We start from the raw sequence: 24,934 nt of genomic DNA, 5'->3' as shown, positions 1-24,934 counted from the left end.
ATTGGAATTGAAAAAAAAACAATCTTTAATATCTATAACTAAAACATACCAGGTTTTTGGCAAAGCAGACAACTGAGGAATCCCTGATTGAGCAGGTCCCATAATAACCATCTCATTATTAATGGCTCTTAAATCTTGCAATAATCTCCATTTACCAGATTTCTTTTTGATGACAAAAATGGGAGTATTATGGGGAGATACAGAAGGTTGTATATGTCCTTCTGCTAATTGTTGTTTGACCAGGTCATGGGCTGCTTGTATCTTTTCTTTAGTCAGGGGCCACTGAGGAACCCATACTGGTCTTTCTGATTTCCAAGTAATTTTTATTGTCTCAGTGGCCCTTTCTGAAAATCCAATCCATGTCTGTCTCTCCCTTGATCTATTTGTATTGGTGCTGCTATACCTTGTTCTTGTTTTTCTAATCTTTTTCCTTTCCTAAAACCTTGTCTAGTCATAATAGTGGGTGCATTTTGGTTGATGTTATTTGTTAATGTCAAACCTAATTGATCTAGGACATCTCGTCCCCATAAATTTACGGGAAGATGATCCAATACATATGGCTGTATAGTTCCTTCACATCCTTCAGGATCCTTCCAATCTAATACCATTGCACTTCTATGGGGATTAGTTGCCACTCCTAGGCCTCGAAGCGTTTGAGTGGCTTGTTGTAATGGCCAATGTTTTGGCCATTCTTGACGAGAGATGATGCTAAGGTCTGCACCTGTATCCAGTAGCCCATTAAATTCATGTCCTTGAATATTTAGTTTTAGCATGGGGCGAGAATCTAAATTTAAAGAAAGCATAGCCCAATCTACACCTGTGGAGCCTAATCCCTTGGAACCTCTTTCTACAGTACGACTGGAAAATTTATCATGTAGGCTGGGTATTATTAGTAACTGTGCTATTCTATCTCCTGGTGAAATTACTGATATACCCTTTGGAGAACTGGCTATAATTTTTATTTCACCTTCATAATCGGGATCAATTACCCCAGGACTTATCATAAGTCCTTTTAGAGTAGAAGAGCTGCGTCCCAATAATAAGCCTACTGTTCCTTTGGGAAGAGGTCCTTTCACCCCTGTGGGAATGATTTGAACTCCCATCTCTGGAGTTAGTACTGCTCTGGCGGAGGCGCAGATGTCCAACCCTGCGCTCCCTCTGGTTTGTCTGATGAGGGATCTGATGGACAATGTGTCCTGGGCACTACCCTGATGGGGTTGCTGGGTTCCTCCAGTGCTCCGTATATTTGTGGTTTTGGGCCCCGGAGCATTGGGCCCCCCTGTCCGTTTTTTGGCAATGGAGCCCGATGCCTTTCTCCACGATATTGTGGATAAACACCTGGTCCTTGTTCGTTTTTTGATAATGGAGTACCCTCTATGGTGGTTTGAGAACGGCATTCATTAGCCCAATGTCTCCCTCTACGGCATCGTGGGCAAATACCTGGTATTCTACTCCTTTGATACCTAGTTTTGTTAAACCCTCCTCCAATGGGGCAATTCCTTTTAAAATGTCCTGTTTGTTCACAATTGTAGCATGTTCTTGGCCTGGCATCTAAAGCCTGTTTTACTGCAGCTGCCACAATTTGCCCTTGTTCATTAATGTCTCTGGCATCTAAAGCCTGTTTTACTGCAGCTGCCACGACTTGCTCTTGTTCATTAATGTCTCTACATAATTTAATATATGTGTTTAAATCTTCATGTTTCCATGGTCTAATGATATCTCTGCACCAACGATTTGCTTGCTCATAAGCCAGGTGTTTTAGTAATGGCATTGCTTGTTCTGTATTCCCAAAAACTCTGGTAGCTGTTTGAATAAGCCTATCTACAAATTCAGCATAAGGTTCATTAGCTCCTTGTATTACCTTAGATAATTGACCTTGTAAACCTCCATGTCCTTGTAAAGTCTTCCATGCCTTAATTGCATCTGCAGCAATTTGTGCGTATACGCCAGGATCATATGCAATTTGTTGCTGCTGATCCTCATAAGGTCCCTTTCCTAACAACATATCTAGATTTCTCTGAGGATAACCAGCTGCTGCATTTCGCCTAGCCGTCTCCTTGCAAAATTCCTCATTGGCAACCTTCCATAACAGGTATTGTCCTCCATTTAGCACAGCTTTACACATATTAGCCCAATCTGCTGGCGTCATGTTCAAGTTGTTAATGGATTCGACCAAGCTTACAGTGAAGGGTGCTTGAGGACCATAGGTTGTTACAGCCTCTTTTAGCTGCTTCACTGTTTTGAAATTTAAAACTTGGTAAAATCGCTGCCCTCCTGCCTCAAATACAGGGCATGTTAATATTTGAGACCTTGTCTCAGGATCCCAACTATCAACTGTGGGGGTTGGGGGCCTCCCAGCATATGGAGGTGGCGCTGTTGGTTGGACACTTTCGCCCTCTGGTGATAGAAAGGTGTTAGTAGCAGTCTCCTGTAGAGGTGGTGCTGTTGGTTGGACACTTACACCCTCTGGTGATAGAAAGGTGTTAGTAGCAGTCTCCTGTTGTACCTTTCCCCCTGATGGCTTTTTCTGTTTTACACTTTCTTTCTCTGTCTGACTAGCTTGAGAGGCCTTCTTTTTTACTTGAATCTTTTCCTCTGTCTGACTAACTTGAGAGACCTTCTCTTTTACTTGAATCATTATGTCTTCTCCTTCCTCTACCATTGTCTGAACTGAAGGCTTTGGACTAAGCAAACAAGATACGAATGTCCACAATGGCAATGTGCCAACTGGCAGAGTCCCTGGGCTTTTCTTTTCTATTCTTTTTAAATCTTCACCATGATGGTTCCATTGTGATATATTTAACAACTCCTCCTTAAAAAGCCATGGGCTACATTTTTGTATTGTATCAACGTATGCCCTGACTGCTCTTGATTTTACTGGGATGCCTCCTTCCTCTAACAATTTACTTAACACTCTTTCAGTTTGTTTTTTGCTAATTTCTGATCACGTATTTCTACTATAATACAACCCAACAAGATGACGCCAAACAAAACCGAGACAGAATGAAATAAAAAGGGAACAACAAAAAGTCATTATAGCCTTTCTATCCTCCTGACATGTGCATCCATCCTTTCTCCCTATCTGTTCCTCAGACGTAAATAGTTTTTCCTCAGATGTGAGCGGTTTTTCTTCCGTCTCACTCATCTCCAGGGACAGGCAACTTAAAACAAAAGTGAAGCAAAATAAAAGAGGAATCTTAAAATGGCTACCCATCCTCTCGCCCTGCCCTCAGGGGCGAGCAGTTCACTTACCCTCAGTCGCTCCCCGTACGAGCCACCAAATGCCGCAGTCTGGCTGGGCACAATCAGGAGCCACTTGTCAAAAGAAACTAACTTTATTTTTAGAACCACACACGACAAACAAAATAGTCTCTCAGGAAAAACCCTCAGAGCCTCAACTGCCACCACCGGCTTTCCCCAAGCCTCTCTCTCCCACACAAGCTTCTCTCCACCTCCCACAATCCTCCTGCTCTTGAGGCCGATTGGCTGGGTCACGTGGGCGGAGCCAAAAAAGTCTCCCAATGAGCAGCTCCGTGGTCTGAAAGGGCAGGGAAACAGTCCAATGAGCATCACCGCAGAGGAGCCAATCAGCTAGATGTTGCTGGGGCTGCTGTGAGCCAATCGTCAGCCGGCAGCTGGAAGTTTGCTGGCAGCTGGAAGTTTGCTGGGGCCCCTTCGGCTGTGGCTCTCAACAATGTATCCATCCCCCCTTATCTGTGACATGACCCCTTGAGCCTTGGGTATATAATCTGAATCCACAGGATGTTCTTACCGTCCTATTGACAATAATTCCAAATAATACTTACTCAGTGGATCAGAATCAGTAACTCACAGAAATACAAAAGCAGCTCTCCATATTCCCTTCAAAGAAGAGTAACTACTCAGGGGACCTGGGAAGGAGCAAGGATCTGGATGTAACTCAAGGTCCCAGGCCACTCAATAAGGGACGCTTGGGTCTCCACTACGTGTGGGACTCCAATGACTGGATAGATGAGGAACCCACACACAAAACTTGTGGGAAACCTTGAGGTCTGGAAGGGAAGGAAAGCAATTAACTGAAAAATGAGCCCTAAGTTTAGAAGCTAAGAAAATGTATGCTAGGTCATGATTGGAGTGCAGGATGGACTGGGGAGCCATTCAAGGCCAGAGACAAGAACAGCAGGAGGAGGCAACACCCAAGTTTGGACAATCAAGGACTAGAAGTTGCTGGACTAGACCACCCAGGAGTCCGGGCCAGGCTTCTGACTGGGTTTTCAGAATTCCATCCTGTGGCTCAGGCTGACCTTACTGGGAGTTGACAGTCCCTAGAGAGAACTCGGGAGGAGGTTCCCAAAGCTCAGCAGGGAGTAGCAGGAGCTGCTCTGCACCTCAGGAGGTTGAAAGCAGCCATTTGTGCTCACGCTTCACTTGCAGATGCTCCCAGGATGCCTATGGGGACCTCGATGGCCTTTTCATGGCATTGGAGAACTTCCAGGGGACTCTGCCTATGGCTGACCACTCTCTCTTGTGACCCCCCCCCACTTCTGTCTTCCAGTATCACTTCAACCCCTCGCAGTCCATCCTAGTGATGGAAGGGGACGACATTGGGAATGTCAACCATGCCCTCCAGAAGGTGTCCTACATCAACTCCAGGCAGTTCCCGACGGCAGGCGTGCGGCGCCTCAGAGTGTCCTCCAAAGTCCAGTGAGTGGACGCCAGTCTGTCTAGGACCCTGACCATCCTGGAGGTAGCAGGGATGTTGCTTTGGGAACATTCCCTTGTGAAACAGGATTTGCAGTTCTTCAGTGTCTCTGCTCTCGCTGGGAGGCTGCTGCGATGGATCTGGTCTCCTTTGTGCTTTCTTAAGGAAAATACTGTTTCTCCAACTTGCACCCACCTCTCTGTGCTTCATTCTACATCTAGTCTGAGGCCTGGGGTGGGGGGTGGTGGCTTCCTATAAATTCTCAAAGGACGGGGTTTGAAGTGGTCTGATTTGAAGACACACTGCCTGCCCAGGTACATGGTAGGCATTTGGCAAAGACTTATTAAACTGAATTAAACGAATCAACCCAGCCTCCCAGAATTCCTGAATAAAGCCAAAGGAAGAAAGGGCATGGTTCTTGTCCCCAGGGATATGTGTTAAATTAACAAAATGAAACTTGTACTGCAATCTTTGGATAGCACACTTATGGCCATCAAATCACTTCCCAGCCAGGACAGCCACCTGGGAGGGTCACTAGGAAGAAGGCCCCAGAGAGACTCCCGGGAGGAGGAATGGAGTCTCCAGGCACCTAGAGTAGAACGACTCAGAGATGAACAGTGGGGAAAGATGGGACTACCGATGACTGCATTGCTGGGGCCTGGGAAGGAGCAGTTACACTCAGGAGGCAATGGAAGGGTCATTCCCACCCCTGGAGGCCTGGGGGTCGGGTGGGCACCTCCAAGTCAGTTCCACATTGGAGCAAAGAAAGGGCTCAGACCGGCCAGTGAGCAGCTCTGAGACCGGCTTCCAGAAACTGCCAGGGGAGAGGAACTTTTATGCCTCTGTGGCCCAAAGACCCAGCAAGAACAATTTTCAAAGAGGAAACATTTATTTGGCGCTCATTTATTTGGCAGCGGTCTCAGTCCATAGATGGCAGATTCCATTGCTCTTGACCCAAAGTGAGGCAGAACATCATGGTGGAAGGGTGCGGAGAGTAAAGCAGTTCAGGATATGGCAGAAATAAACAAAACATAAACCCCAAAGGCATGGCCCAGTGACCTACCTCCTCCAACCACATCCCACCTGCCTGTAGGTACCACCCTGTTAATTCCTGTCAGTGGATCCACCCAGATGGCCCTTCCCTTGGGGACCTTCCCAATGCATGCAAGATGATGGCTGCCTCCAGGGGTACCATTTGACCCAGGGCTCGCCATTTGAGCCAAGATTTTGGCCTTGATGACATTGGGGAATACCAACGACACAAGGGCCACCATGAGGTCTAATGAAAGAGACAGACCCACTAAACTTTCCTGATCTCAAATCATGAGGCAGGTTCTGGGCAGCCTTTTTATAGAGGCTTCTAGATTCTTAATACAAGGACGATTGTATATATCCTCATTATATAGATGAAGAGACTGAGGTTCACAGCCGTGGAACACCCTACTCAGTCTCCCAGCCTAAGAATGGCAGAGTCGGGCTGTGGACCCCCATCTGTCAAACTTTTCAGTCTGTACTCTGTGGTCATGCCATTGAGCCTCTCAGATACTTTTGTGGCAATGCATCAGGAGAAAGGAGCCACAGCAGTCTGTCCCCACCCCTGGGAGAGGCACACTTGTGTAATTTCCCAGAGAAATCTAACACACACACTGCAGCAGGAGACGTTAGCTCTGGGCTCTCATGCAATAAGTTGGCTGCAACCAACCGGTGAGACAACAATTTGCTTCTAAATACTAATGCAATTAATATAGCAGTTGCTATCTAGTTAATGTTGCCATTGATTACTTTGTTAAAGGATAATGAAAGCTTTAATAGTTCCTTGTTGATTGCATAGAAAACACCCACTCCTCCCAGGAGCCAACCATTGAAATCCCTACATTGCTGGAAGTTGGGACTATAATGTAGCTTTGAAGCTCTGTCGATCTCCTCCGAGACTCCAGAAGCTCACCCACAGCTCTGGAGCAGATGGTTGGACCGTTTACTTGTCAGTGCTGTGACTGAAACTGTCTTTCCAGGTGCTTTGGGGAAGATGTGTGCATCAGCATCCCTGATGTGGATGCTTATGTGATGGTCCTGCAGGCCATCGAGCCCCAGATCACCCTCCAGGGCACAGATCGCTTCTGGAGACCTGCCTCCCAGTTTGAAAGCTCCAGAGGAGTGATCCTCTTCCCCGACATCAAGATCGTGAGCACCTTCGCCAAGGCTGAGGCTCCTGGGGACATGAAAAGCACAGGTACAGGTACCTATGGGGTTGTGGGGAAGGTGCGCCTTCATTTCTTGTAGCCATATAAAATCCTGCTTCAGGACAACAGTGCCATTCACCATGGTGGGGCAATGCACAGGAGCAAAACAAACAGTGCTGGGAAAAACCCCAAATGAACTATTGGGGGTGGGAGGGATAGATGGACTGGAGAATAATGGCCCACCCACACGAGCACCATCGATGCTAAATAATAAGTCAAAAAAGTAGGATCACACAATGTCTCCACTTAGCAAGGTGTCAGCTATGTAAGAAGAAAAACAAGAAAGGCCAGGCTCCATGGCACACACCTGTAATCCCAGCAATTCAAGAGGCTGAGGCAGGAGGATCTCAAATTCGAGGCCAGCCTCAGCAACTTAGCAAGACCCTCAGCCATGTACAGAGACCCTGTTTCAAAATACAAACAAAAAGGGCTGGGGATGTCACTCTGTGGTAGAGAGTACCTTGGTTCAATCTCCAGTACCAATAAGAAAGAAAGAGAAACACCAAAAAAGAAAAGACTGCCTAAGAGTGAGTGATATTCTCCAAGATGCACGAGGAGAGTCAATTTGTTTTGCTTCCCTTCACTTTTCTGAAACTGCAAAAAAAAAAAAAAAAAAAAAAAAATTGGGCAAGCATTATTCTGATGAATCATCAGAAAAAAAGCTAAAGATGCACAAGGAACAAAATATCATTTTATTAATATAAATGCAGTAGAAGTTAGAAGTCACTCAGCAACGTGGCTCTAATCTCTCGGGAAGGTTCCATTCTTGGGAGGTTTGCTCAGGCAAAGAGTAAATTATCTGCCAGGGAGAAAGACTTTGTTGCACTGAGAGCTACTGTGTGTGCAGGCAGGGAACCGGGGGAAGGAAGGAGGTAGTGAAAGCAGGAGAGGGGAAGAGACTTCCTTCTGTTACTAGAGGGGCCCAGGGTTCTAGGGAAAGCATCTGTTTGAGATCTGTTCTTTCTGCTTCTTCCAAGAGAACACTTTCAACCCTCCTCTCTCCCTCCAAAAGCCACTACTAATGATGTGTTGGTGCCAGTAGGCCTGAGTCCCTGCAGAACTGCTTCTATAATAATCCTAATTATCCACTGCCTTCAACCACACCAGTCCCTAGCGAATGGGGTGCTCGAGAGGCAGCCCTTCTGAGCTCATAAAAATAGACAATGCTTCACCACCGGTCCGGGCAGGGTGGCTTCCCAGTTATGTGCCAAGGTGCATTAGGTCGTGTGAACGTCCCTCTTGCCACTGCCCTCATTTGTGGCTAAAATCAGCCAGCCAGTCAAAGGAAGGCCTGATGACCTCAGTGGCTACAGCCCAAGAGCATCTGGATTTGCTGCATCTGACACTGACACCCAGGCAGCACGGGGAAAGCAATTATCTGGGTACACATTTCACCTTCTATTTATGACAGGTGCATGCAGAGCACACGGCCAAGTGCCCGAGAGCTATTATTAGTACTTTAAAATTTTTACTCTTATTGTTGTTGGGAATAATCGTGATTATAGGTGTCTTAAACAAGAAGGCTGATGGCACTTGCTGTGGAGCCTCAGAAACTGGCCCTAGTGTCATCTTCTGCCCTCACTGACTCACTCTTTATGTGATCTCAGTGCCAAGGACAGGAACTTCCTCCCAACACACACACACTGTTAGTTCACACCTCTGCTCTCCTCTCTGCCTGGAAGGTCCTTCCCTTCCTCAGCCCCATTATTGCTGGTAAACATCTCTGCCTACCACCCCACCTCTGTCCTCCACTGCCCTGAGCCCCAGGCTGGACCAGTCTCCGGCTCGGGACGTTGCAGACTGCTGGACCTTCCCTTTAGCACACAACATTTCCAGCTCTTGGAGGTGATGATCTGTCTATTAAACTAGATCAGGAGCTCCCCAAGGGCTCAGCTTGGCCGATTCACCTGAACCCAGTGGTCCCTTCAACAAAATGGAGTCAAGGGAACTGCAGATGGATGATACCAGCAACAGAGAGCACAGGAAATGGCAGTGAGGACACTTGCCTACCTTCCTACCTAGCGCTGGGGCTGTCACTCACACCGGGAGGGAGGAGTCGGAAGGATCTAACCCCCCTCTGCAAAGAAGCAGAAAAACTATGAGAAGCCATTTGACACTATTGTTAATGTTCGACTTGTCTCCCGTGGATATCATTGGGCTTTCAGATCTTGCTAGTGTTTCTTGAAACCACTGTGGTTGACGAATAGTTAAAAAGTAAATCTATAGAAATTATTTATAATAACATACATATAATGAGAACAATTTGGGGCCTATTGAAAAAATTAATCAAAATAAAAATTCTTTAAAAATAATTATCCTTTGTGAATCCCTGTTTTTAAGTTTCTATTTTCATGAATGTTTCATAAGGCACAAAATATAGCTAGCCTGCTTTGGGGATGAAGAAATATACTTATCCAAATGGACTCGGTTCACAAATCTTTCAAGAGCAGTTGAAGACCAACTCAGAGGTTACAAGTTTCCCAACTGGGATCAGAAGAACATGGTGTCTAGCTCGGTTCTCCCCCTGAGTCTCTATAACCTGGGGCAGCTCCACCCTGTGACCTTGCACTTCCCCATTGGTGAGCTGAGGATAACACTAGTACCCCCTTCATGCCTATTAGGGTTGCATTGGCATAGTTCCTGGCACAGATCACCCTCCATAAATACCAGTCACTTTTATCTTACGATGAGATTTTAATTTAGAACTTCCAAGCAATGTCCAGCTTTCAAATACTCAGGTGTTCCTCTGAGAAACTTGGAGTCATAAAATCAGGCAGGGGCCACCAGACTGAAAAACTGATTAACCCACAATTATTAATGAATTATCAATTAATTATTGGTTATATTGTGCTGACTTAATTGATTATGAATTAATAATCCAGCTCCATTTGAACCATGCCTAGTAACAACTGCTCCATGGCAGCTTCTGCATCAGACATGGGGGATCCAGTCATGTACTTCTGCCCTTGAGAACCCCAGAGCCTGGTGGGGGAGACGGACACACACAATGGCCACATGATGAAGCTGCGGGGTCAGGGTGCCAGGCCACTTAGCTCTCCCCTAATTGAGGGCTGTGGCTAATGGAGGCCCTGGCCTGAGCAGGACACTATTTTCAATACTCCCAAGACCCTAGCTCTCTCCAGGAACAAGGAAACTGAGTGGCAGGGAGTTTATCTAACATTTTTACAGCTTCTGGGAGGTAGAGCTACTTTCCAGTTTCTGACTATCGTATTCACGCCGTTCATGCCACTAATTCATGCCACCCAGCCTCAGCGCCACCTGACAGGTGCGCGATGGGCCTGGTATTTGGGATTGCACAGCTTCGTCTCCTGCCCCAGCCCTGGTGCAAACAGAAGAGAGATAAGGAGCAAGGGCTGCCGTCCCAGCAGTCCTCATGCCTGTGTCCCCCACCTCCACCTTCCCACAGCTCCCAAATCGGCAGTCCTAGAAGAAATGCTTCACAACTTAGACTTCTGTGACATTCTGGTGCTTGGAGGGGACTTGGACCCTCGGCAGGAGTGCTTGGAGCTCAGCCACAGTGAACTGCACCAGCGACACCTGGATGCCACCAACTCCACTGCAGGCTACTCTATCTATGGTAAGGTCCTGCTCAGCACCCCCCAGCCCAGAGGTCCTCTCTGCACCACCTCAACTGGGGCCCAGGTGTGGCGGCACCTGTAGGCAGCCCTGGGGCCAGCTGGAGACCCTGGACATCAAGGCACAGTGTCTAGACTCTCCTTTGGAGAGCTACTCCAGCATCTTGGGGTATGGTCCCCCATCCCAACTCCTGGCAAAATCTGTAGAAACCAGCAGGAAACTTCTCCTATAATGTTTGATCCCAATGTTACGGCAATATTTGGGAGACTGAGGCCCAAACATTCCAGTAGAAACGAGTCTTTGTGGAAACGCTCGGTCAGTTGCATTGGTCCCTTGGAACTTCTGCTCTGCACATTGTCTACCCCTAACATCTGGACCTCTTAACCCTGATTGATTCACAAGACCCACAAGTTCCAGCAGCCCCTGCCTGTCTCCCCCGTGTCCTCTTCCTCCTCTTTCTTTTGTTTCCTGATGATGAGTGCGGTCTCTTGGCACAGGTGTGGGCTCCATGAGCCGCTACGAGCAGGTTCTGCGTCATATCCGCTACCGCAACTGGCACCCGACTTCTCTTGACACCCGGCGGTTCCGGATCAAGTGCTCAGAGCTCAATGGGCGCTACACTAGCAACGAGTTCAACTTGGAGGTGGGGACACTCTGCGTTGTCGGGGAAGTCCTGAGTCACCTGTTCAGTCCCTCACGCTTTCAGGAGAACTATTACAATTGGCCCACCTGCCACTCCTGGTGACCATCACCCCTTCTTGCTCTTCCCAGGTCAGTGTCCTCCACGAAGTCAGAGCCTCAGACAAGGAGCATGTCAACCACCTTATTGTGCAGCCTCCCTTCCTCCAGTCTGTCCATCACCCCGAGTCCCGCAGTAGCATCCAGCGCAGTTCAGGTAGGACACCTAAGAGGAGCGACCTCAGGATGTGGGGTGGTCACTGTGACTCAAGATTGTCCACTAAACAGTTAGGTGGCAGCAGCTGTAGGCACTCAGAACTGTGGAAAGGCATCCTGCCATGGAGAAGATATGGGTCCTTCCTGGGAGGACCCGGCTGCCCTAGGGATCCAGTCAAGTAAGAGAGACATAACGCACAATACATAGTAGCCGAGGTTGCTACAAAATTAAACCAGTACCTTCAGGTCTAGCTCAACAACATGCCCTGGATGAAGCTTTGCCTGAAGCCCTTACATGCACTCACACACAGATAGCTTACATACACACACACACACACACACACACACACACACACCATATTGTAAAGTCTCCTGTCCATTCCACTGTGGAGCACTTACCATAGTGTGTCATCTGGGGCCATTTGTGTGTCTCCCTACTAAACTTTAGAGTGCCCAGGTCTCAGTGAGGGCTCCCTTGTAATCTGAAGGGAGAAGCCTGAGGTAGAAGAGATCTGGCATTTATTAAACACCTACTCTGTGCCTCTGCAGAAACTCACATGGATTAATTCACTTATTCTTTGCAATGACCCATAGACAGGAACTCTTGACTCTGCTACATAGAGGATGAAAGTATAGCCCAGACAGGGTCAGGGGCTGACCCAGAGTTCTGGGGGGAAGTGCATTTTAACCCAAGCATGGATGCTTGGTTCATGCTCCATCGCAGAATGCCCTAGGCCTTTGCTCATCCTGCCACGTGGGTTCCTCCCTCCTTACAGTGGTCCCGAGCATCGCCACAGTGGTCATCATCATCTCCGTGTGCATGCTAGTGTTTGTGGTGGCCATGGGCGTGTACCGAGTGAGGATTGCCCACCAGCACTTCATGCAGGAGACCGAGGCTGCCAAGGAGGCCGAGATGGACTGGGACGACTCTGCACTGACCATCACGGTCAACCCCATGGAGGTGAGACTCACATCCGGCTGGGAACTCCGGGTCGGGGGCTTCTCCCTCCACCCAGCTCAATTATTCCTGTGCTCAGAGTCTGTCCCTTCATCCAGCTGTCTATCCACCAGGTCTTCCTGTCTCGGCTTCTTCCTCCCTCTCGACCTGATCAGACCGTATTTTGCCACCAATTATATTCTCTGATTAAAAACGTGGGAATTGTTCTCACACCACAAATGGAACCAGAAATCTGTTAAGGCAAGGAACCACATGGTGTCTATTCCTTGCCTCTCCCGTTGGTTCAGCGCTGACTAACACTTCGGGACTTGCTATTAAATCCTTGATTAACTGGCAGTGCGAGTTACCCGGCTTTGCTCCAGAGTGGCTGCAGAGTTCAGAATAAGCTAAAAAATACAACAGCGAACCTGCCATTTATTAAGCTCCCCATTGTGCCAGACCCTGTATGAGGGGCTTCCTATATAGCAACCCATAAAGTAGGGTCATCATCCTCAGCTACCAAGGTGGGAAACACATGAGAGAAGAGAAATAGAGTGCTCGGGTTCCCAGGACTGGTATTCAAACTGTCTTGTCATATTCTAAAGTTCATTTCGTTTCAGTCAGTGGACAGCCCCCAAATCGGTCCATGATTGTGCAAGACCCCTGCTCTGCACAAATACCAAGGAAAGCTACCTGCTCATGCCCTTGGCCCTTGGGTGCTGAGCTCAGGGAAGTAGGAGACAATCAGGAAGAGTCACAGGAAATAACAAAGTGGTCAATCCAGCCTGGTCCCCAGTTTTGCCCTCTGCCCAGTTTTGGTCTCATGCTCTGATTTCAGAGCCACCATGCCAATGTGGCTCTGTTTCTCTAAGCACCTGCTGGGGGAACAGTGCTGAGCCCACCTCTGTGGGGACTCCAGAACACCATCCTCCGAGAGCTGCCTCAGATGTGGAAAGCAGGAACAGTCTGAGGACCAGGGAGCAAGGGCGAACCTGGTGATGTTGGTGCCCAGTGAGGTTGAGTAGGAAGAGCCTTGGGGGCTGGAGTATGCGGGGAAGAACAGAGCTTGAGGAGGCTGCCCAAGGGAGGCCTTGAGGAACAGGTAGATTTGGGGGAACCAAAGTAGAAGAGAGACATTCTAGAGAGAGGCTGTAGCCAAGCAAGGAGACACCTCTTCTATGACCTGGTTCACCAGCCCAAAATGAATCCAGAAACAAGATTTTGCTGGAATCATCAAAAAGGTAGAGGGAGGGAGGGAAGGAGGGAGGGAGGGAAGGTGGGGGGAGACTGGGACTGGAAAGATGGGGTACAATTTGAAGACACAAGCCAAGGGGTGAGTGCAGGCATGGGGAGTTAAGACCTGGTCTTTGTTCTTTCCAAAGTAATGTTTCTGAGGCACACCTGAGTCTCGGCTTAGAAGGTCTTCTGCTCCCAGCAACATCATATTTCATCCTGGAAAGGGGTGCAAGATTAAATGCTGTACTCTCACGGAGAAGCCAAGGATTGCAAAGCTCCATTTAGATTGGCTTTGGAAATACCAGACAAGTCCTGGCCTGACAGGTTCAGTCCCCACTGGATGGTACTCCCATCCTCTGCACTAACGCTGACCTGCAGTTCATGTCTGCAATTGGCTGATCTTCAGGCCCTTGTGTCTCCCCTAATTTCCCTTCATCCAAAGACCTCCTTCCCAGAAAGCCTTTCTTCGGTTCCCAGGAGTTAGCTTGAAGAGAAGGGAGTCCCCAGGGACCCTTAATGTTTCCTTAACAGAGTAAGAAAGGTAAGCTCCCAAATTGCCTCTGTTGGGCCCCTGGTGAGTGTCTTCTTTCCCTCTGTGACATCCAGAAACACGAAGAACCAGGCCACGGGGAAGAGGAGAGCGAGGGAGAGGAGGAGGAGGAGGAAGCAGAGGAAGATGTGAGCTCCAGCAGCAGCGACTCTGACGACAGCGAAGAGGAGGAGGAGGAGGGGATGGGCAGAGGCAGGCACGAGCGGAGTGGCGCCAGGCAAGCCCAGCTAGAGTGGGATGACTCCACCCTCCCCTACTAGTGTCCCAGGCCTGCTCCCAGCCCGCGTGTCCCTTTTGTAAAGCCCGACCCAGTGTATGCCCGAGTCTATCACGCTCGCCGCCGATTTCGATGACAGGTCTGGGTGGCCTTCTCCGGCTTTCTAGAACCTGCCCCACGTGCCTGGGGCATTGATTGTGTCCAAGCAAAGGGCAGCTCCAAGAAGCCCAGTGTCACCACCAGTGCAGACTTCAGGGTGGACTTTGTCCTGTAGTCCCCACATCTCCTGCCCTGGGCTCACCTGGCTCCCTGCCAGCCAAGCCTCAGAGTTCTGAACAGCTCGCTCCTTTCTGCACGGGAGAAGGTCCACCCTGGTGTCACTCCCTCCCCCAGGCTCAGTGTCCCCAAGGCCGTTGGGGTCCAACTCACTGTGCGCACACCTGACTAAGTGTCTCTGTCCACCCACACCAGCAGGTCCTCCCTGCGGTGACTCTCCAAGGCTCCTCTACGCAGGGAGGGTGGCAGGACTTCACATAACTAAGGTCCTAGGGCTCAGCACTTGAAAGAAAGCCCCTTGTTGATGAAGAATTGAGTTTATAGGGAAAGGGACACCCCCTACACACTCACATACACACAGTCCCCAGCCTGGAGACCCTTTCCTTTTGCTTCTTTCTGAGGCCACTTGAGCTTATATGACAAGTCCAAAACCAAGAGCTGGTCTTTGACCACAAGCAGAGCCTGTCCCCAGTTGAAGGGGCCAGCCTGCCAGGGGACAGCTGAGACCTGTGTGGCTGCCCTGCCTGGCTGCCCATCACTCCAAACCACCATGCTCAGGGAGCATTCCACCTGGACCCCACCCCCCAATGTCACAGTAAGGGAGGAAGGATGGCTGATGGAGGGACAGATGGGGCTTCATGGCAGACAGTCTTGGGAGACAAGTGGGTGTGGCTGGACTCCCTGGCCCAAGCGCAGCCCCCAGGTTGGCAAGGCTCCCTCCACCGAGCCTCGTGGTCCTTTATCTCCTGTGTCACAGGTTTTCCTCTTGAGAGCGTACACCCCTCTCCGATAGATGAGAAAATGTGTGAACTGCAACTGTCCAAGGTGACAGTTTGGAAGTTTAACTGCTGGGGATTAGAAAGATATTTGCAATGATAGAGGCTGTTTCTTTCTTCTCATAAAAGAAGGTCTAGGGGACAAATCTATCCCAAAATCCTAATTTCTTTTTCTTTCTTCTTCTTCTTTTTTTTTTTAAATAAGAAAGTCTTTTCCATTGCCACTCTATTGTGGACACATCGTGAGGAAAATTGTTGCTATAGTAACCAGGGGGTGATCTTTGTGACCAAAAGAATACCAGTCAAGAACTAAGGCTATTACAAGACTTCCACGAGGCTCTGAGGACACGTTTGCCTCAAACATCTCGGGTACCTCTTTGTCCTCAGTGTGTTCTAGCTGTCCCCTCTTCTCACCCCTCCCTGAGCCCTTCCCGTGTTGGTTTGGCACAGGTGCAGAGTGGGTACCTTTAATTAATCCTCTTGTCATCCAAACACAGAGCTTAAGTAGGGGGGACCATAGACAATGGCCTCTTATCCAGCCTCCACCCAGCCAGGGTCCATGGAAAGTCTCTGCAACCCTTTGAATGGCGAAAACTACTTTATACAGCTTTTTCTCCTGAAGGGCTTTTTAAATTTTTGGCATCCCTCATCCTCCGTCACACCTCACAATAACCCTGTGAAATATTTGAGACACCTGTTGTTAGACACATTTTCATGATGAGGATACCAAGGCTCAGAGATGCAGTGTCTTGCTCAAAGCCATTCAGAGGTATAGAAAAGACTGGATGCCTCACCCTCCACTTCACTTCCAGGATTCTAATGACCCTCCCACCATGCACCTAACAGGCATCCTGAGCACCTACTATGTGCAGGCACTCTACCAGGAACTGTGGGGAAGGGATGAAGTGCCCTCCCCTCAGAGAACCTGACAGTTGAGGAAGGGACAAACAGGCCCTATGCAGGCACATGAAGAGGGAGGGGCGGGAGAAATCACAGGAAAAAGAGGGACATGGTTGCAAACCCAGCCAGGGCTCTTAATTTTCCCCTTCTTGGGAAAAACACTAGAAGAAGCTTGAGTTTTGATATTCATTGTGAAGAAATAGATGCATCTCCCATGTGAATTATGCCAATTAAACTCCCCTCTGTTGTTTTATCCCCCCCAAAATCATGCCTGCACATCTACAGGGGAAAATTCATAGGATTGGTTAGGCCCCACAATCCCATTATTTAAATAAAAAAGAAATTCTTCAAACAGGCATTTAGGAACTACTGAATTCTCCCAAAGGGACGGCAATGAAAGGAACACTTTATATGTATAAAGCCAATCCTTTCTGAATTAGCTTTTCATTGCAAATGTTTCAGTCTCGGGTTTCTGAGAGCACTTTTCTTCCTGCTCTGTCTTTGCAGTTTGGTTGGGTGGGAAGGTGTTCCTCAAGGCCTCTGGCTGTCTCTTGCAGCCACATTACTTATTCATGGTTGGATGAGGCTTCATGGCAGACAGGTAAGCTGCTCCAATAGGGAGCACCGAGCAATCTCTATATGTATTCAGGGAGTTGGCACAGAGCATATGAAAGTGGCACTTAGCTAGGACAGCAAAGATGTGGCATTTGAGGAGCCATTTGGTGACCAGATTCATTTACAGAGAATCAGTAGTGACAGCAAACCAAAGCCCTTTCCTTCAACTTTTGCTACAGAAGGTCATTCTACATGCTGGCTCCAAAAAATGAGGCACTGGAATGACGGTGCCCAGCCAACAGGCATCCCCCTGCTCCCCATACTTACTCAGGACCACAGGTGAGAACAAAGTGGGAGTGGCTATATAAAAGCCGTAGAAGCTTCAGGAGGCTTCCAGATGAATAGTGGGTAATATAATTTGCCCTCCCCTACCAGATTTTCTGACCATAAGTGAAAAGTGTCATTAATCAGCCTGGCACTTTCCAGCCCCCATCACTAGCATTTTTGGAATCAAAACTCTCAGATGACCTAGATACACTGTGACCTCTCAATCAGACAGCTACAGCCCAGGAAAGTGCAGACTCATCCCCACAAGGACTCACTGGTTTGACCACTTTCCAGCCCAATGTTGCCCTCCAAGTAGACAACACCGTCTGGGGAACACAGCTTGAAAATAGATAGTCTGAGACTTCTCAGGTGACTCAGGTGGCAGGAAAGAGGAGAAAGTGGAGGCAGAGACTGGAAAAGGCCAATAGAGAATGAGTTACCCCAGCGGAGTAAAGCAATCACCTAGGTAGTGAATTGTCTTAAAGAACACGAAGCCTATATTCTAACAGATGTAATCAAATTCTGTATGGCTGACCAAAGCCCAAATTCATCTAGTTGCCCTAAATGTGATTTCTGTGGGATCTCTTTTCATTACCACTGTGTTTTTTTTTTTTTAATTTAGTCATTCATTTTGTCATGTAGCATTTAGACCAAATACCTCTGCATTTAACAAGGGCTGTCCCTTGTGGACATGGATACCCCAGGAGTAAGGTCCTGCTGGGAACAACATCCCCCATTCCTATATGCCAGGGATCAGCAAACTTCACCTGGAAAGATCCACATAGTCAAGGCTTTTAGTTTTATAGGACATATGGTTTCTATGGAGAGTACTCAACTCTGCCTTGTAGCTTCAAAGCAGCCATAGACCATGTGTAAACAAATGAGTGTTCCAATAAAACTTTATTTATAGACATCAAAAGAGTAGACAATTTGAATGTACATAAATTTTACATGACTTGATTTTTTTTCTTTTACTCTTTTTTTTTCATTTTTTTTATTGGTTGTTCAAAACATTACAAAGCTCATGATATATCATCTTTCATACATTTGACTCAATTGGGTTATGAACTCCCATTTTTACCCCAAATACAAATTGCAGAATCACATCGATTACACACTCACATTTTTACATAATGGTATATTAGTGACTGATGTATTCTGCTACCTTTCTTTTACTCTTTTGATTATGATGTTCATGCACTCAAAAATACAGAAATCTTTCTTAGCCCACAAGCCATACAAAACTAACTGCCAATCAGATCTGGTCCCGAGGCTGTAGTTTGTTGACTCCTATGGACATGCATGGAAAGCAGGCTTCCATTTCCCAGGCAAAAGTAAAATCCACGACCTTACCCCCAGCTCCACTCCCCATTGGCCTTTGCTCCAAAATCAGGAAAACTTTGTTGTCCTTCATTTTAAGATGTTTTAGAAATTCATGTTCTGAAAGTAAACAAAAACAAAACACACTTGCTATTTTTGTACTGACAAACCCATACACTTATTCCTAAGACTTGGAGGCCTTGGATCCAGGAACAGACTCATCACTGAGCTCTGACTCCAGAGACCAGTGTTGATTCCCCCAGGGCTCAGCACCTTCCCGGGGCGGCTCAGCCTTACTGATTTCTAAGCAGGACTGTTCATTATCTCAGACTGATTGTCACTTCATCCCCACTCATGCCTTTGCTCTAAAAATGATCCTGAAGACATGTGACTGCTTGAATCAATAGCAACATAATCAGCAGAAAGCCCTACCCAGCACACTTCAAAATTAGCAATCTTCTTGGTTCTATGACTTGATATTAGCAAGAAGAAGAAAATGAACATTTTTTCCTTAATCATCTCTTCACTTAAATTAAACAAATTGGTTTTACCAAAAAAAAAGTAAGAGGTAAATCTAATTCTTTTATATGCCAGTAAAAAAAGTAGATGATGTTCACATAAAAATCATTTTCCGGTCTCTGGGGGATCCCCAAAGCCTCCTGCGAAGTATCCTGGCAGCTATGATGGTACATGATCCTCTGTCTGCATCAGACATTTATCGAGGCTGACAAGCCAAAGCCCTTGGCACAATTTAATTTTCATGTAACCGCTTTCTGTGGTCCAGCCGTAGGCAAAGGAAATGAGCAATGAAAGTTTTTAAGTCGACTCCAGCACCCTCGTTTCCCTATCTTTATTTGCTTTACTTTATAAATTTATTCTCTATCTGCTCTATAGATCTTGCTTTCGTTTTTCCTTTTGGCTCCAACTGGAAAAAGAGAGTTGGCTTGACAAGCACTATGGATTAGGAGGTGAGCTTCACTCTGTCCCAGGGAGACAAAAAGAGACAGAAGTTACCTCCGCCAGCACCCCAGAAAGGAATCTGACACTTCCTGTGTGCAGTCAGCAGACAGATGGGAGCCTGCCTTGGCAGCCACATTCTATATTGGAAAATGTGGGTACCAGGCCCTGTGCCAGGGATGGGCAAGGAGGCGAATGAGACAGGACCCTTGCCCATGAGGGTCTCCTGGTCTCATGAGCTGTTGGGATGTTTCCCTGGACAAGTTTGAGAAGCTGTGGGTGAGCAGTCAGGACTGTCAGGGGCAGAAGGGTGGGGTCAGGGTGGTGGGATGACTTGCTTTGGCAGTTATCCACCCTAAGTCAGATGGTAGGTATGATTCTGTCAACACCTTTCTGAGGCAGACTGAGGAGATGTCTAGGGGAGTGGGCACGGTTCCCTTAAACGTTCCTTAATTGTTTCTGAGCCTGACTCTGTTCACTTAGAGAAGAAGGCCAGTCACAGTGCCTGCTGGGCAGAAATAACATGGCTGAGAGCTGAGATTCCATGAAACTAAACCACAGGGACCCCTTAGGTAAGAATAGCAGCCAGTTGGGAAGGCTGATCCTGGTAAACGGGCTATCATTAGTCAAGGCCCAAAGGCTTGATCTGCCTGGCGTGAAGGCCCCCTGAGGCCCAAATCCAGAGCTGAGAAGCAAAGGAGGCTCCACTCAGGAGGACCTGGGATGGCACGCGGCATGCTATGGAGCCGTGGTTCTTAATATTTGGCACCAGCAGCAGCATCACCTGGAAACCAGTGAGAAATGCCAATTTCCAAACCCCACCCCAGGCCTACAGAATCTCTGGAGGTGAGCTCAGCAATCTACCCATGAAAGACCTCTTTGATTCTGCTGCATGCAAAACCTGGAGAACCACTGGTGGAGAGGTTGAAGAGAATGGCTTATGCTGGCTTTATCAGGAGCTGCTTTTATGATTTATCAAGGTAAAACAGTCAATTGCTAGTGCAGTGACAGGCGAGGGCTAACCACACTCAGGGCCGCTGGACTGCAGTGGTTTCTGGACACACTGGTCCTAGTTCCATTTACCCTCCTCCCCTGAGGCGCAAGACAATTCCTGCCCTGTGCCCCTGCTATCCTAGAGAGAGACACAGCCCAGGAGAGACTATTGTGAAACCATCCACCCATGAAAGACCAAGTTCCTGTCCAATGAGCAGCTCCTCCAGGGCCATATTTTATAAGGAAAGAGTGAACCTGCAGCAATGAGTTTAGAAGGCTGGGAGGCCACTTGGTTCATAGCCTGTATGCTGGTGGAGCACCCAGGGCCTGGCAGAGGGTGAACGGGTCTTCAAGGACAGGTTACTACAGAATTGTCCCTCCATCATGGCCTGGGGTGCGCAGCATCCCAATTCAAACATTAAATTGGATGGGGAATGGATAGCTCTTCTTGGAAGGGCAGTAACTCACTGTACTAAAAGTAAAAACCAAAACCCAAAAACAAACCTGCAGTCTTATTAATTCTGTCTAGACTCTGCAATTCCTAAGGCCTGGTGAGGCACCAGGTTCCACCAAGACCATTCTGAGGAGTAGAGAAGGGAGAGTGCCTCTGGACCACTAAAGTGACACCTCCCTAGAGGCAGGGCCCCACCCCATGACAACTTCCAGTTGAATGAATGGAACCATAGCCCTCCCTTCCCAGGTACCTGATAGGAACCCCGGAAAACAAGATCACACAAAGCTAGTATGGATTCCCAACTCTTACCACCTCTGCGTGCCACCTCCCTAAGGCAAGAGGACTACCCAGTCTATCGCAGCACCCTGGGTGCCAAGCACCGTGCCTGGCTCATGGTAGGGGCTCCACAAATGTTGGGTTGAATGGCATCCCAGAGATCATGTGACCTCAAAGATTGGGCTTGGTTTGAAAAATTAAGATGCCCCAGTGGAGAAAGACCCTTCCATCCTGTCTCTTAATTTGTAAGTCAAGGTCCTTTATAAAATCAGATAAAAGCAGAAAGGAAGTTCAGATGACAATGCTCTTGCACTCCAAATGGAAGAGCAGGAGTGAGCTTGTTTGCTAAATGACCCTTCCTGGCTATAACCAGTGTACGAAGCCCTGTGCGAAGAGCAGGGGTAGATGGCCCTACCTGCTCCATCCTGTGGGTCAAGGGAAGCATCCTCACCGAGGAGAGAAAGCTCTGATTGGTTAATGACCCCCGCCCTATGCCTCTCTCCACTCCCTTTTATCAGATATACTGCAGAGGAAATTCATCAACATGAAGCTCAATTCCCAATAGTCTAATGAAAAGAGGGCAACAGATGAGAGAAGAGCCAGAACACAGACGGTGTGTATTAATCACAGGCAACAGACACGCGTTGGCTTTAATGTCTGTTTGCTTTTATCTTGAAATGAAAATGCATCTCAGTTACCTGGACCCTTCCCACTGAGCATCTCAGAAAAGAAACGGCACACACGAGCGCATACACGCACACACACACACACAGAATTCTTTTCCCCAGCAGAAAGAATTGTCAGAGAAATAAGCCCAGAGATTTTGTCTATTTGCACTACCCATGGTCTCAGCTACAGACCCCAGAACCTCTGTGGGAAAGAAAGGGACATAAAGGGTCAAGGAAGTAGCATCTGCCCCCTGAAAGGATTCCTTGGCGTCACACAGATGAGGGGTTCACCTGTGCCTGTGGGTCACAGATAGGAGTATAACGTGTGCATCAATCTTTAGAGGCAAAAGTTCAGATGTGGCACCACGGATCCCCAGCTCCCTCATATGGCTACACAGGAGCTGACGGATTCTGGATTGGGAAGAGTTCTCCTGTTCCCAGATACCTGTCAGGTAGTGGAAATAAGGAACAAGTTTTGCAGGAGGTGAGGGTAGATTTGGGAAGATCATTCCAAAAGTAAGAAAAGGGATATGGAGAGAGGAGATAACTCAGAGTTGGGGAGTAACCCAAAGGTGGATTGGAGAGGACCAATCCATCACCCAGGAAGCCAGAGAATTGCTCTGTACCTGAAGTTAAATTCAAGTTTCAAAGACATTGCGGCTAAGCCTGGTCATATGAGGCACAATTGATGTCAGAGCTGTTGGAGGGTGATTTCGGTTCTGAATTGAACTACCCCTGCTGGGTCGATCCACCTGGTTGCTTCAAGCTTGAGCTCAGTGGTTTCCAGAAACAGGATTGTGGATGCCCTGAGCTGGACAGGCTTGGCAGGAGATTGAAGATACCAGTCAGTGAGTTTAGAAAAGAAACTGTATGTGGAAGATGGTCGTTCTCAAGGGAATCTATAGATATCAGAGTTGGGTTTGTTATGTTATAAGCATGGACATTGTAATTTTGGTAAGGAGAAGAGTCAGAATTACTTGGTGGGGCATTAGTTGAGGAAATTAGAGTAACAAATATGAAATATGAGAGATAACCAGGCTAAGGAGAGTTGATAATATGTGTGTATATATATGTGCATAAACATGTATTCATGTCATATACACATCCACAATACCAAAGGAAGGTCTAAAATGAGCTCAATGGTACCAACACATTCCAAATTATGTTACGTGTCTTTTTAATTGCTGTTTACTCTCAGCCCTCAAAACACTGGCAATGGTGCCTGGCACATTGTAGGAGTTCAGTGAGCATTTGGAAATGAAAGGTCCAGCCTGTCACTACTTGGTGGAGACATAGAGGTATCCTTATACCCCAAACTGAATGAGCCACAGAGCAGCAGGCCAGCCACACCCCTCTTGGCCAAGGAGAAGCTTTTGTGAATTCGCAGGTCCCCTCTGGCTCTCTGGTAGTGAATCATAGTGGGTTTGTACACACCTTGGACCACATGGGAATAACACCATCATGTTATGTGTAGGAGGGGCTCTGGGACTCCCCTCCCACTGTGTCCGCCATTTCCTTCGGCCAGTCTGAATTGTCCAGGCTGGTCTCCTCTCAGCCCCTTCCTCCTCCCATCTCTGGAGATGCCTCCACCATTTAGAAGCGTTCCATTAGAAGCCTGTTCAATCCTAGCTGCTCAACCAAAGTGCACGAGGAAGGAAGGTCCGGCTGGAGCCCCAGGGATGTCCATACAGCCGGGGGCAGGAAGAGCAGTCACCTTCCTCCCACAGACACCTTCAGTCACTGTTCCTGGCCAGGCAGTTCCTGCCAGCCTGGCTGGAGTGTCCCCGAGGTTGACTTCACTCCAGGGAAGGGCCAGCGTGTGCCTGATGCGCGTCAGACCCTGGATTCCCTGGCCGCCTCAGAGAATGGATCTTTTTAGTTTAGAAAATGTGTTTGTTTGCTAAATATATTATCTTGTGTGTGTATGAGTGTGGTTCAAAGGAAACCTTGGAGTACGTCACCAGGATTGTATGAACTTAGAGAAAGTTGAATTTAATTTCAGAAGAGCTCACTGTCCCCTCTGTTGACAAGGGTGCCCAGCCAAGGGGGTCAGAGAAACTGCCCTTCCCATCCCCACCCCTCCCTGGCTAGTGGAGCTGCTGGACTCAATTCAAACCCATGCAGAGTGAGAGGTGCCGAGGGCCCCGTGTGTACATAACGAGGAAGCAAATGGGAGCCATCGCAGGGATCTCTCGGGCTTCTTCCCATGACTGTGATCTTACCCATGTTTGAGTCACAAACTTTAAATTTCTAACAGTTACAATTCTTGCAGTTTCTGAGTAATTTGTTAAATGCCTATTCAACACAGACAGATATTTATTTTCAGCCTTGGCTTGTAAATGCCTACAAACTGATTCATGTTGGTGGTCATCACGACACTTCTGTGAATTGGTGAATAAATATGATTTTAGAATTTCACAGTAAAGGTGACTTCTGAGAGTTTTTATTGTTCAGACTGTTTGATGAGGTGAGACACCAAGAACTGGTTCATCTGGGTTGATGTTCTCTTGGGTTCTATGTTAAATCCGTGCTTGGGCAAGAGAGACAGGTAGCATGTGACAGTGGTGACAAGGTAAATCGGCTCTCATCAGGCCGTGGTTGAAGTACTCTGCTACACCCAGAGCTGGACCAATGGAGACCAGTACAAAGACAACTCTAATAACATGATGCATTTATTGAGCACCTACATGATACCAGAGTTCTGGGTGTGATCTTAATCTGCACAGTAGGTCACTCTTACCACTGGCCATGAAAAACATTGAACCTGGAGGAGTCAGGCGCACTGGCCCAGACAAATGGATTGACCACACCACTACTTCCTCCTGCTCCTCCATGCTGACCTGTGCTTGCACCTAAATGCCACTCCGAGCCACCTTGACCCTGAAGCCCAAAGAAGTGGGCTCCTCTCACCATCCAGAGCCAGGGGAGAGCCAGAGTGCTTCTGGAGGATTCTGCATATTGCAGTTCCTGCAGCCTCTCTCCTGCTTCGTACTGAGCCAACTCGAGGGCTAAGCCCCAATTTCTTGGAAAATTTGGAATGGAACCACCATTTGACCCAGCTGCATGTCACAATAGGCATG

The 24,934-nt window shown here is 47.8% G+C and overlaps 1 protein-coding gene across 2 annotated transcripts in view; it reads left to right on the top strand.

Annotated features, from left to right (window-relative positions):
* Positions 1–24,279, top strand: part of Clstn2 (calsyntenin 2) — a 590,554-nt gene extending 566,275 nt beyond the window's left edge. Inside the window, exons 11-17 of one of the 2 annotated variants that reach the window (XM_058574797.1) lie at positions 4,535–4,683; positions 6,694–6,911; positions 10,349–10,519; positions 11,016–11,161; positions 11,290–11,413; positions 12,189–12,373; positions 14,192–24,279. In XM_058574797.1, coding sequence (XP_058430780.1) covers positions 4,535–4,683; positions 6,694–6,911; positions 10,349–10,519; positions 11,016–11,161; positions 11,290–11,413; positions 12,189–12,373; positions 14,192–14,395 — 1,197 coding nt within the window. In that variant the 3' untranslated portion in view covers positions 14,396–24,279. Of the gene's footprint in view, positions 1–4,534; positions 4,684–6,693; positions 6,918–10,348; positions 10,520–11,015; positions 11,162–11,289; positions 11,414–12,188; positions 12,374–14,191 lie in introns of both variants that reach the window. The other variant, XM_058574796.1, reaches the window with a different exon arrangement.
* The last annotated feature ends 655 nt before the right edge of the window (positions 24,280–24,934 follow it).

This window comes from Marmota monax, unplaced genomic scaffold (genome assembly GCF_021218885.2).
Source record: "Marmota monax isolate L192 unplaced genomic scaffold, Marmota_monax_Labrador192_F-V1.1 WCK01_AAM20220418_F8-fsc00022, whole genome shotgun sequence".
In the NCBI taxonomy this organism is placed as follows: Eukaryota; Metazoa; Chordata; class Mammalia; order Rodentia; family Sciuridae; genus Marmota; species Marmota monax.
Note: the sequence above shows the minus strand (reverse complement) of the source record. Positions and strands in the feature narration are given on the sequence as shown.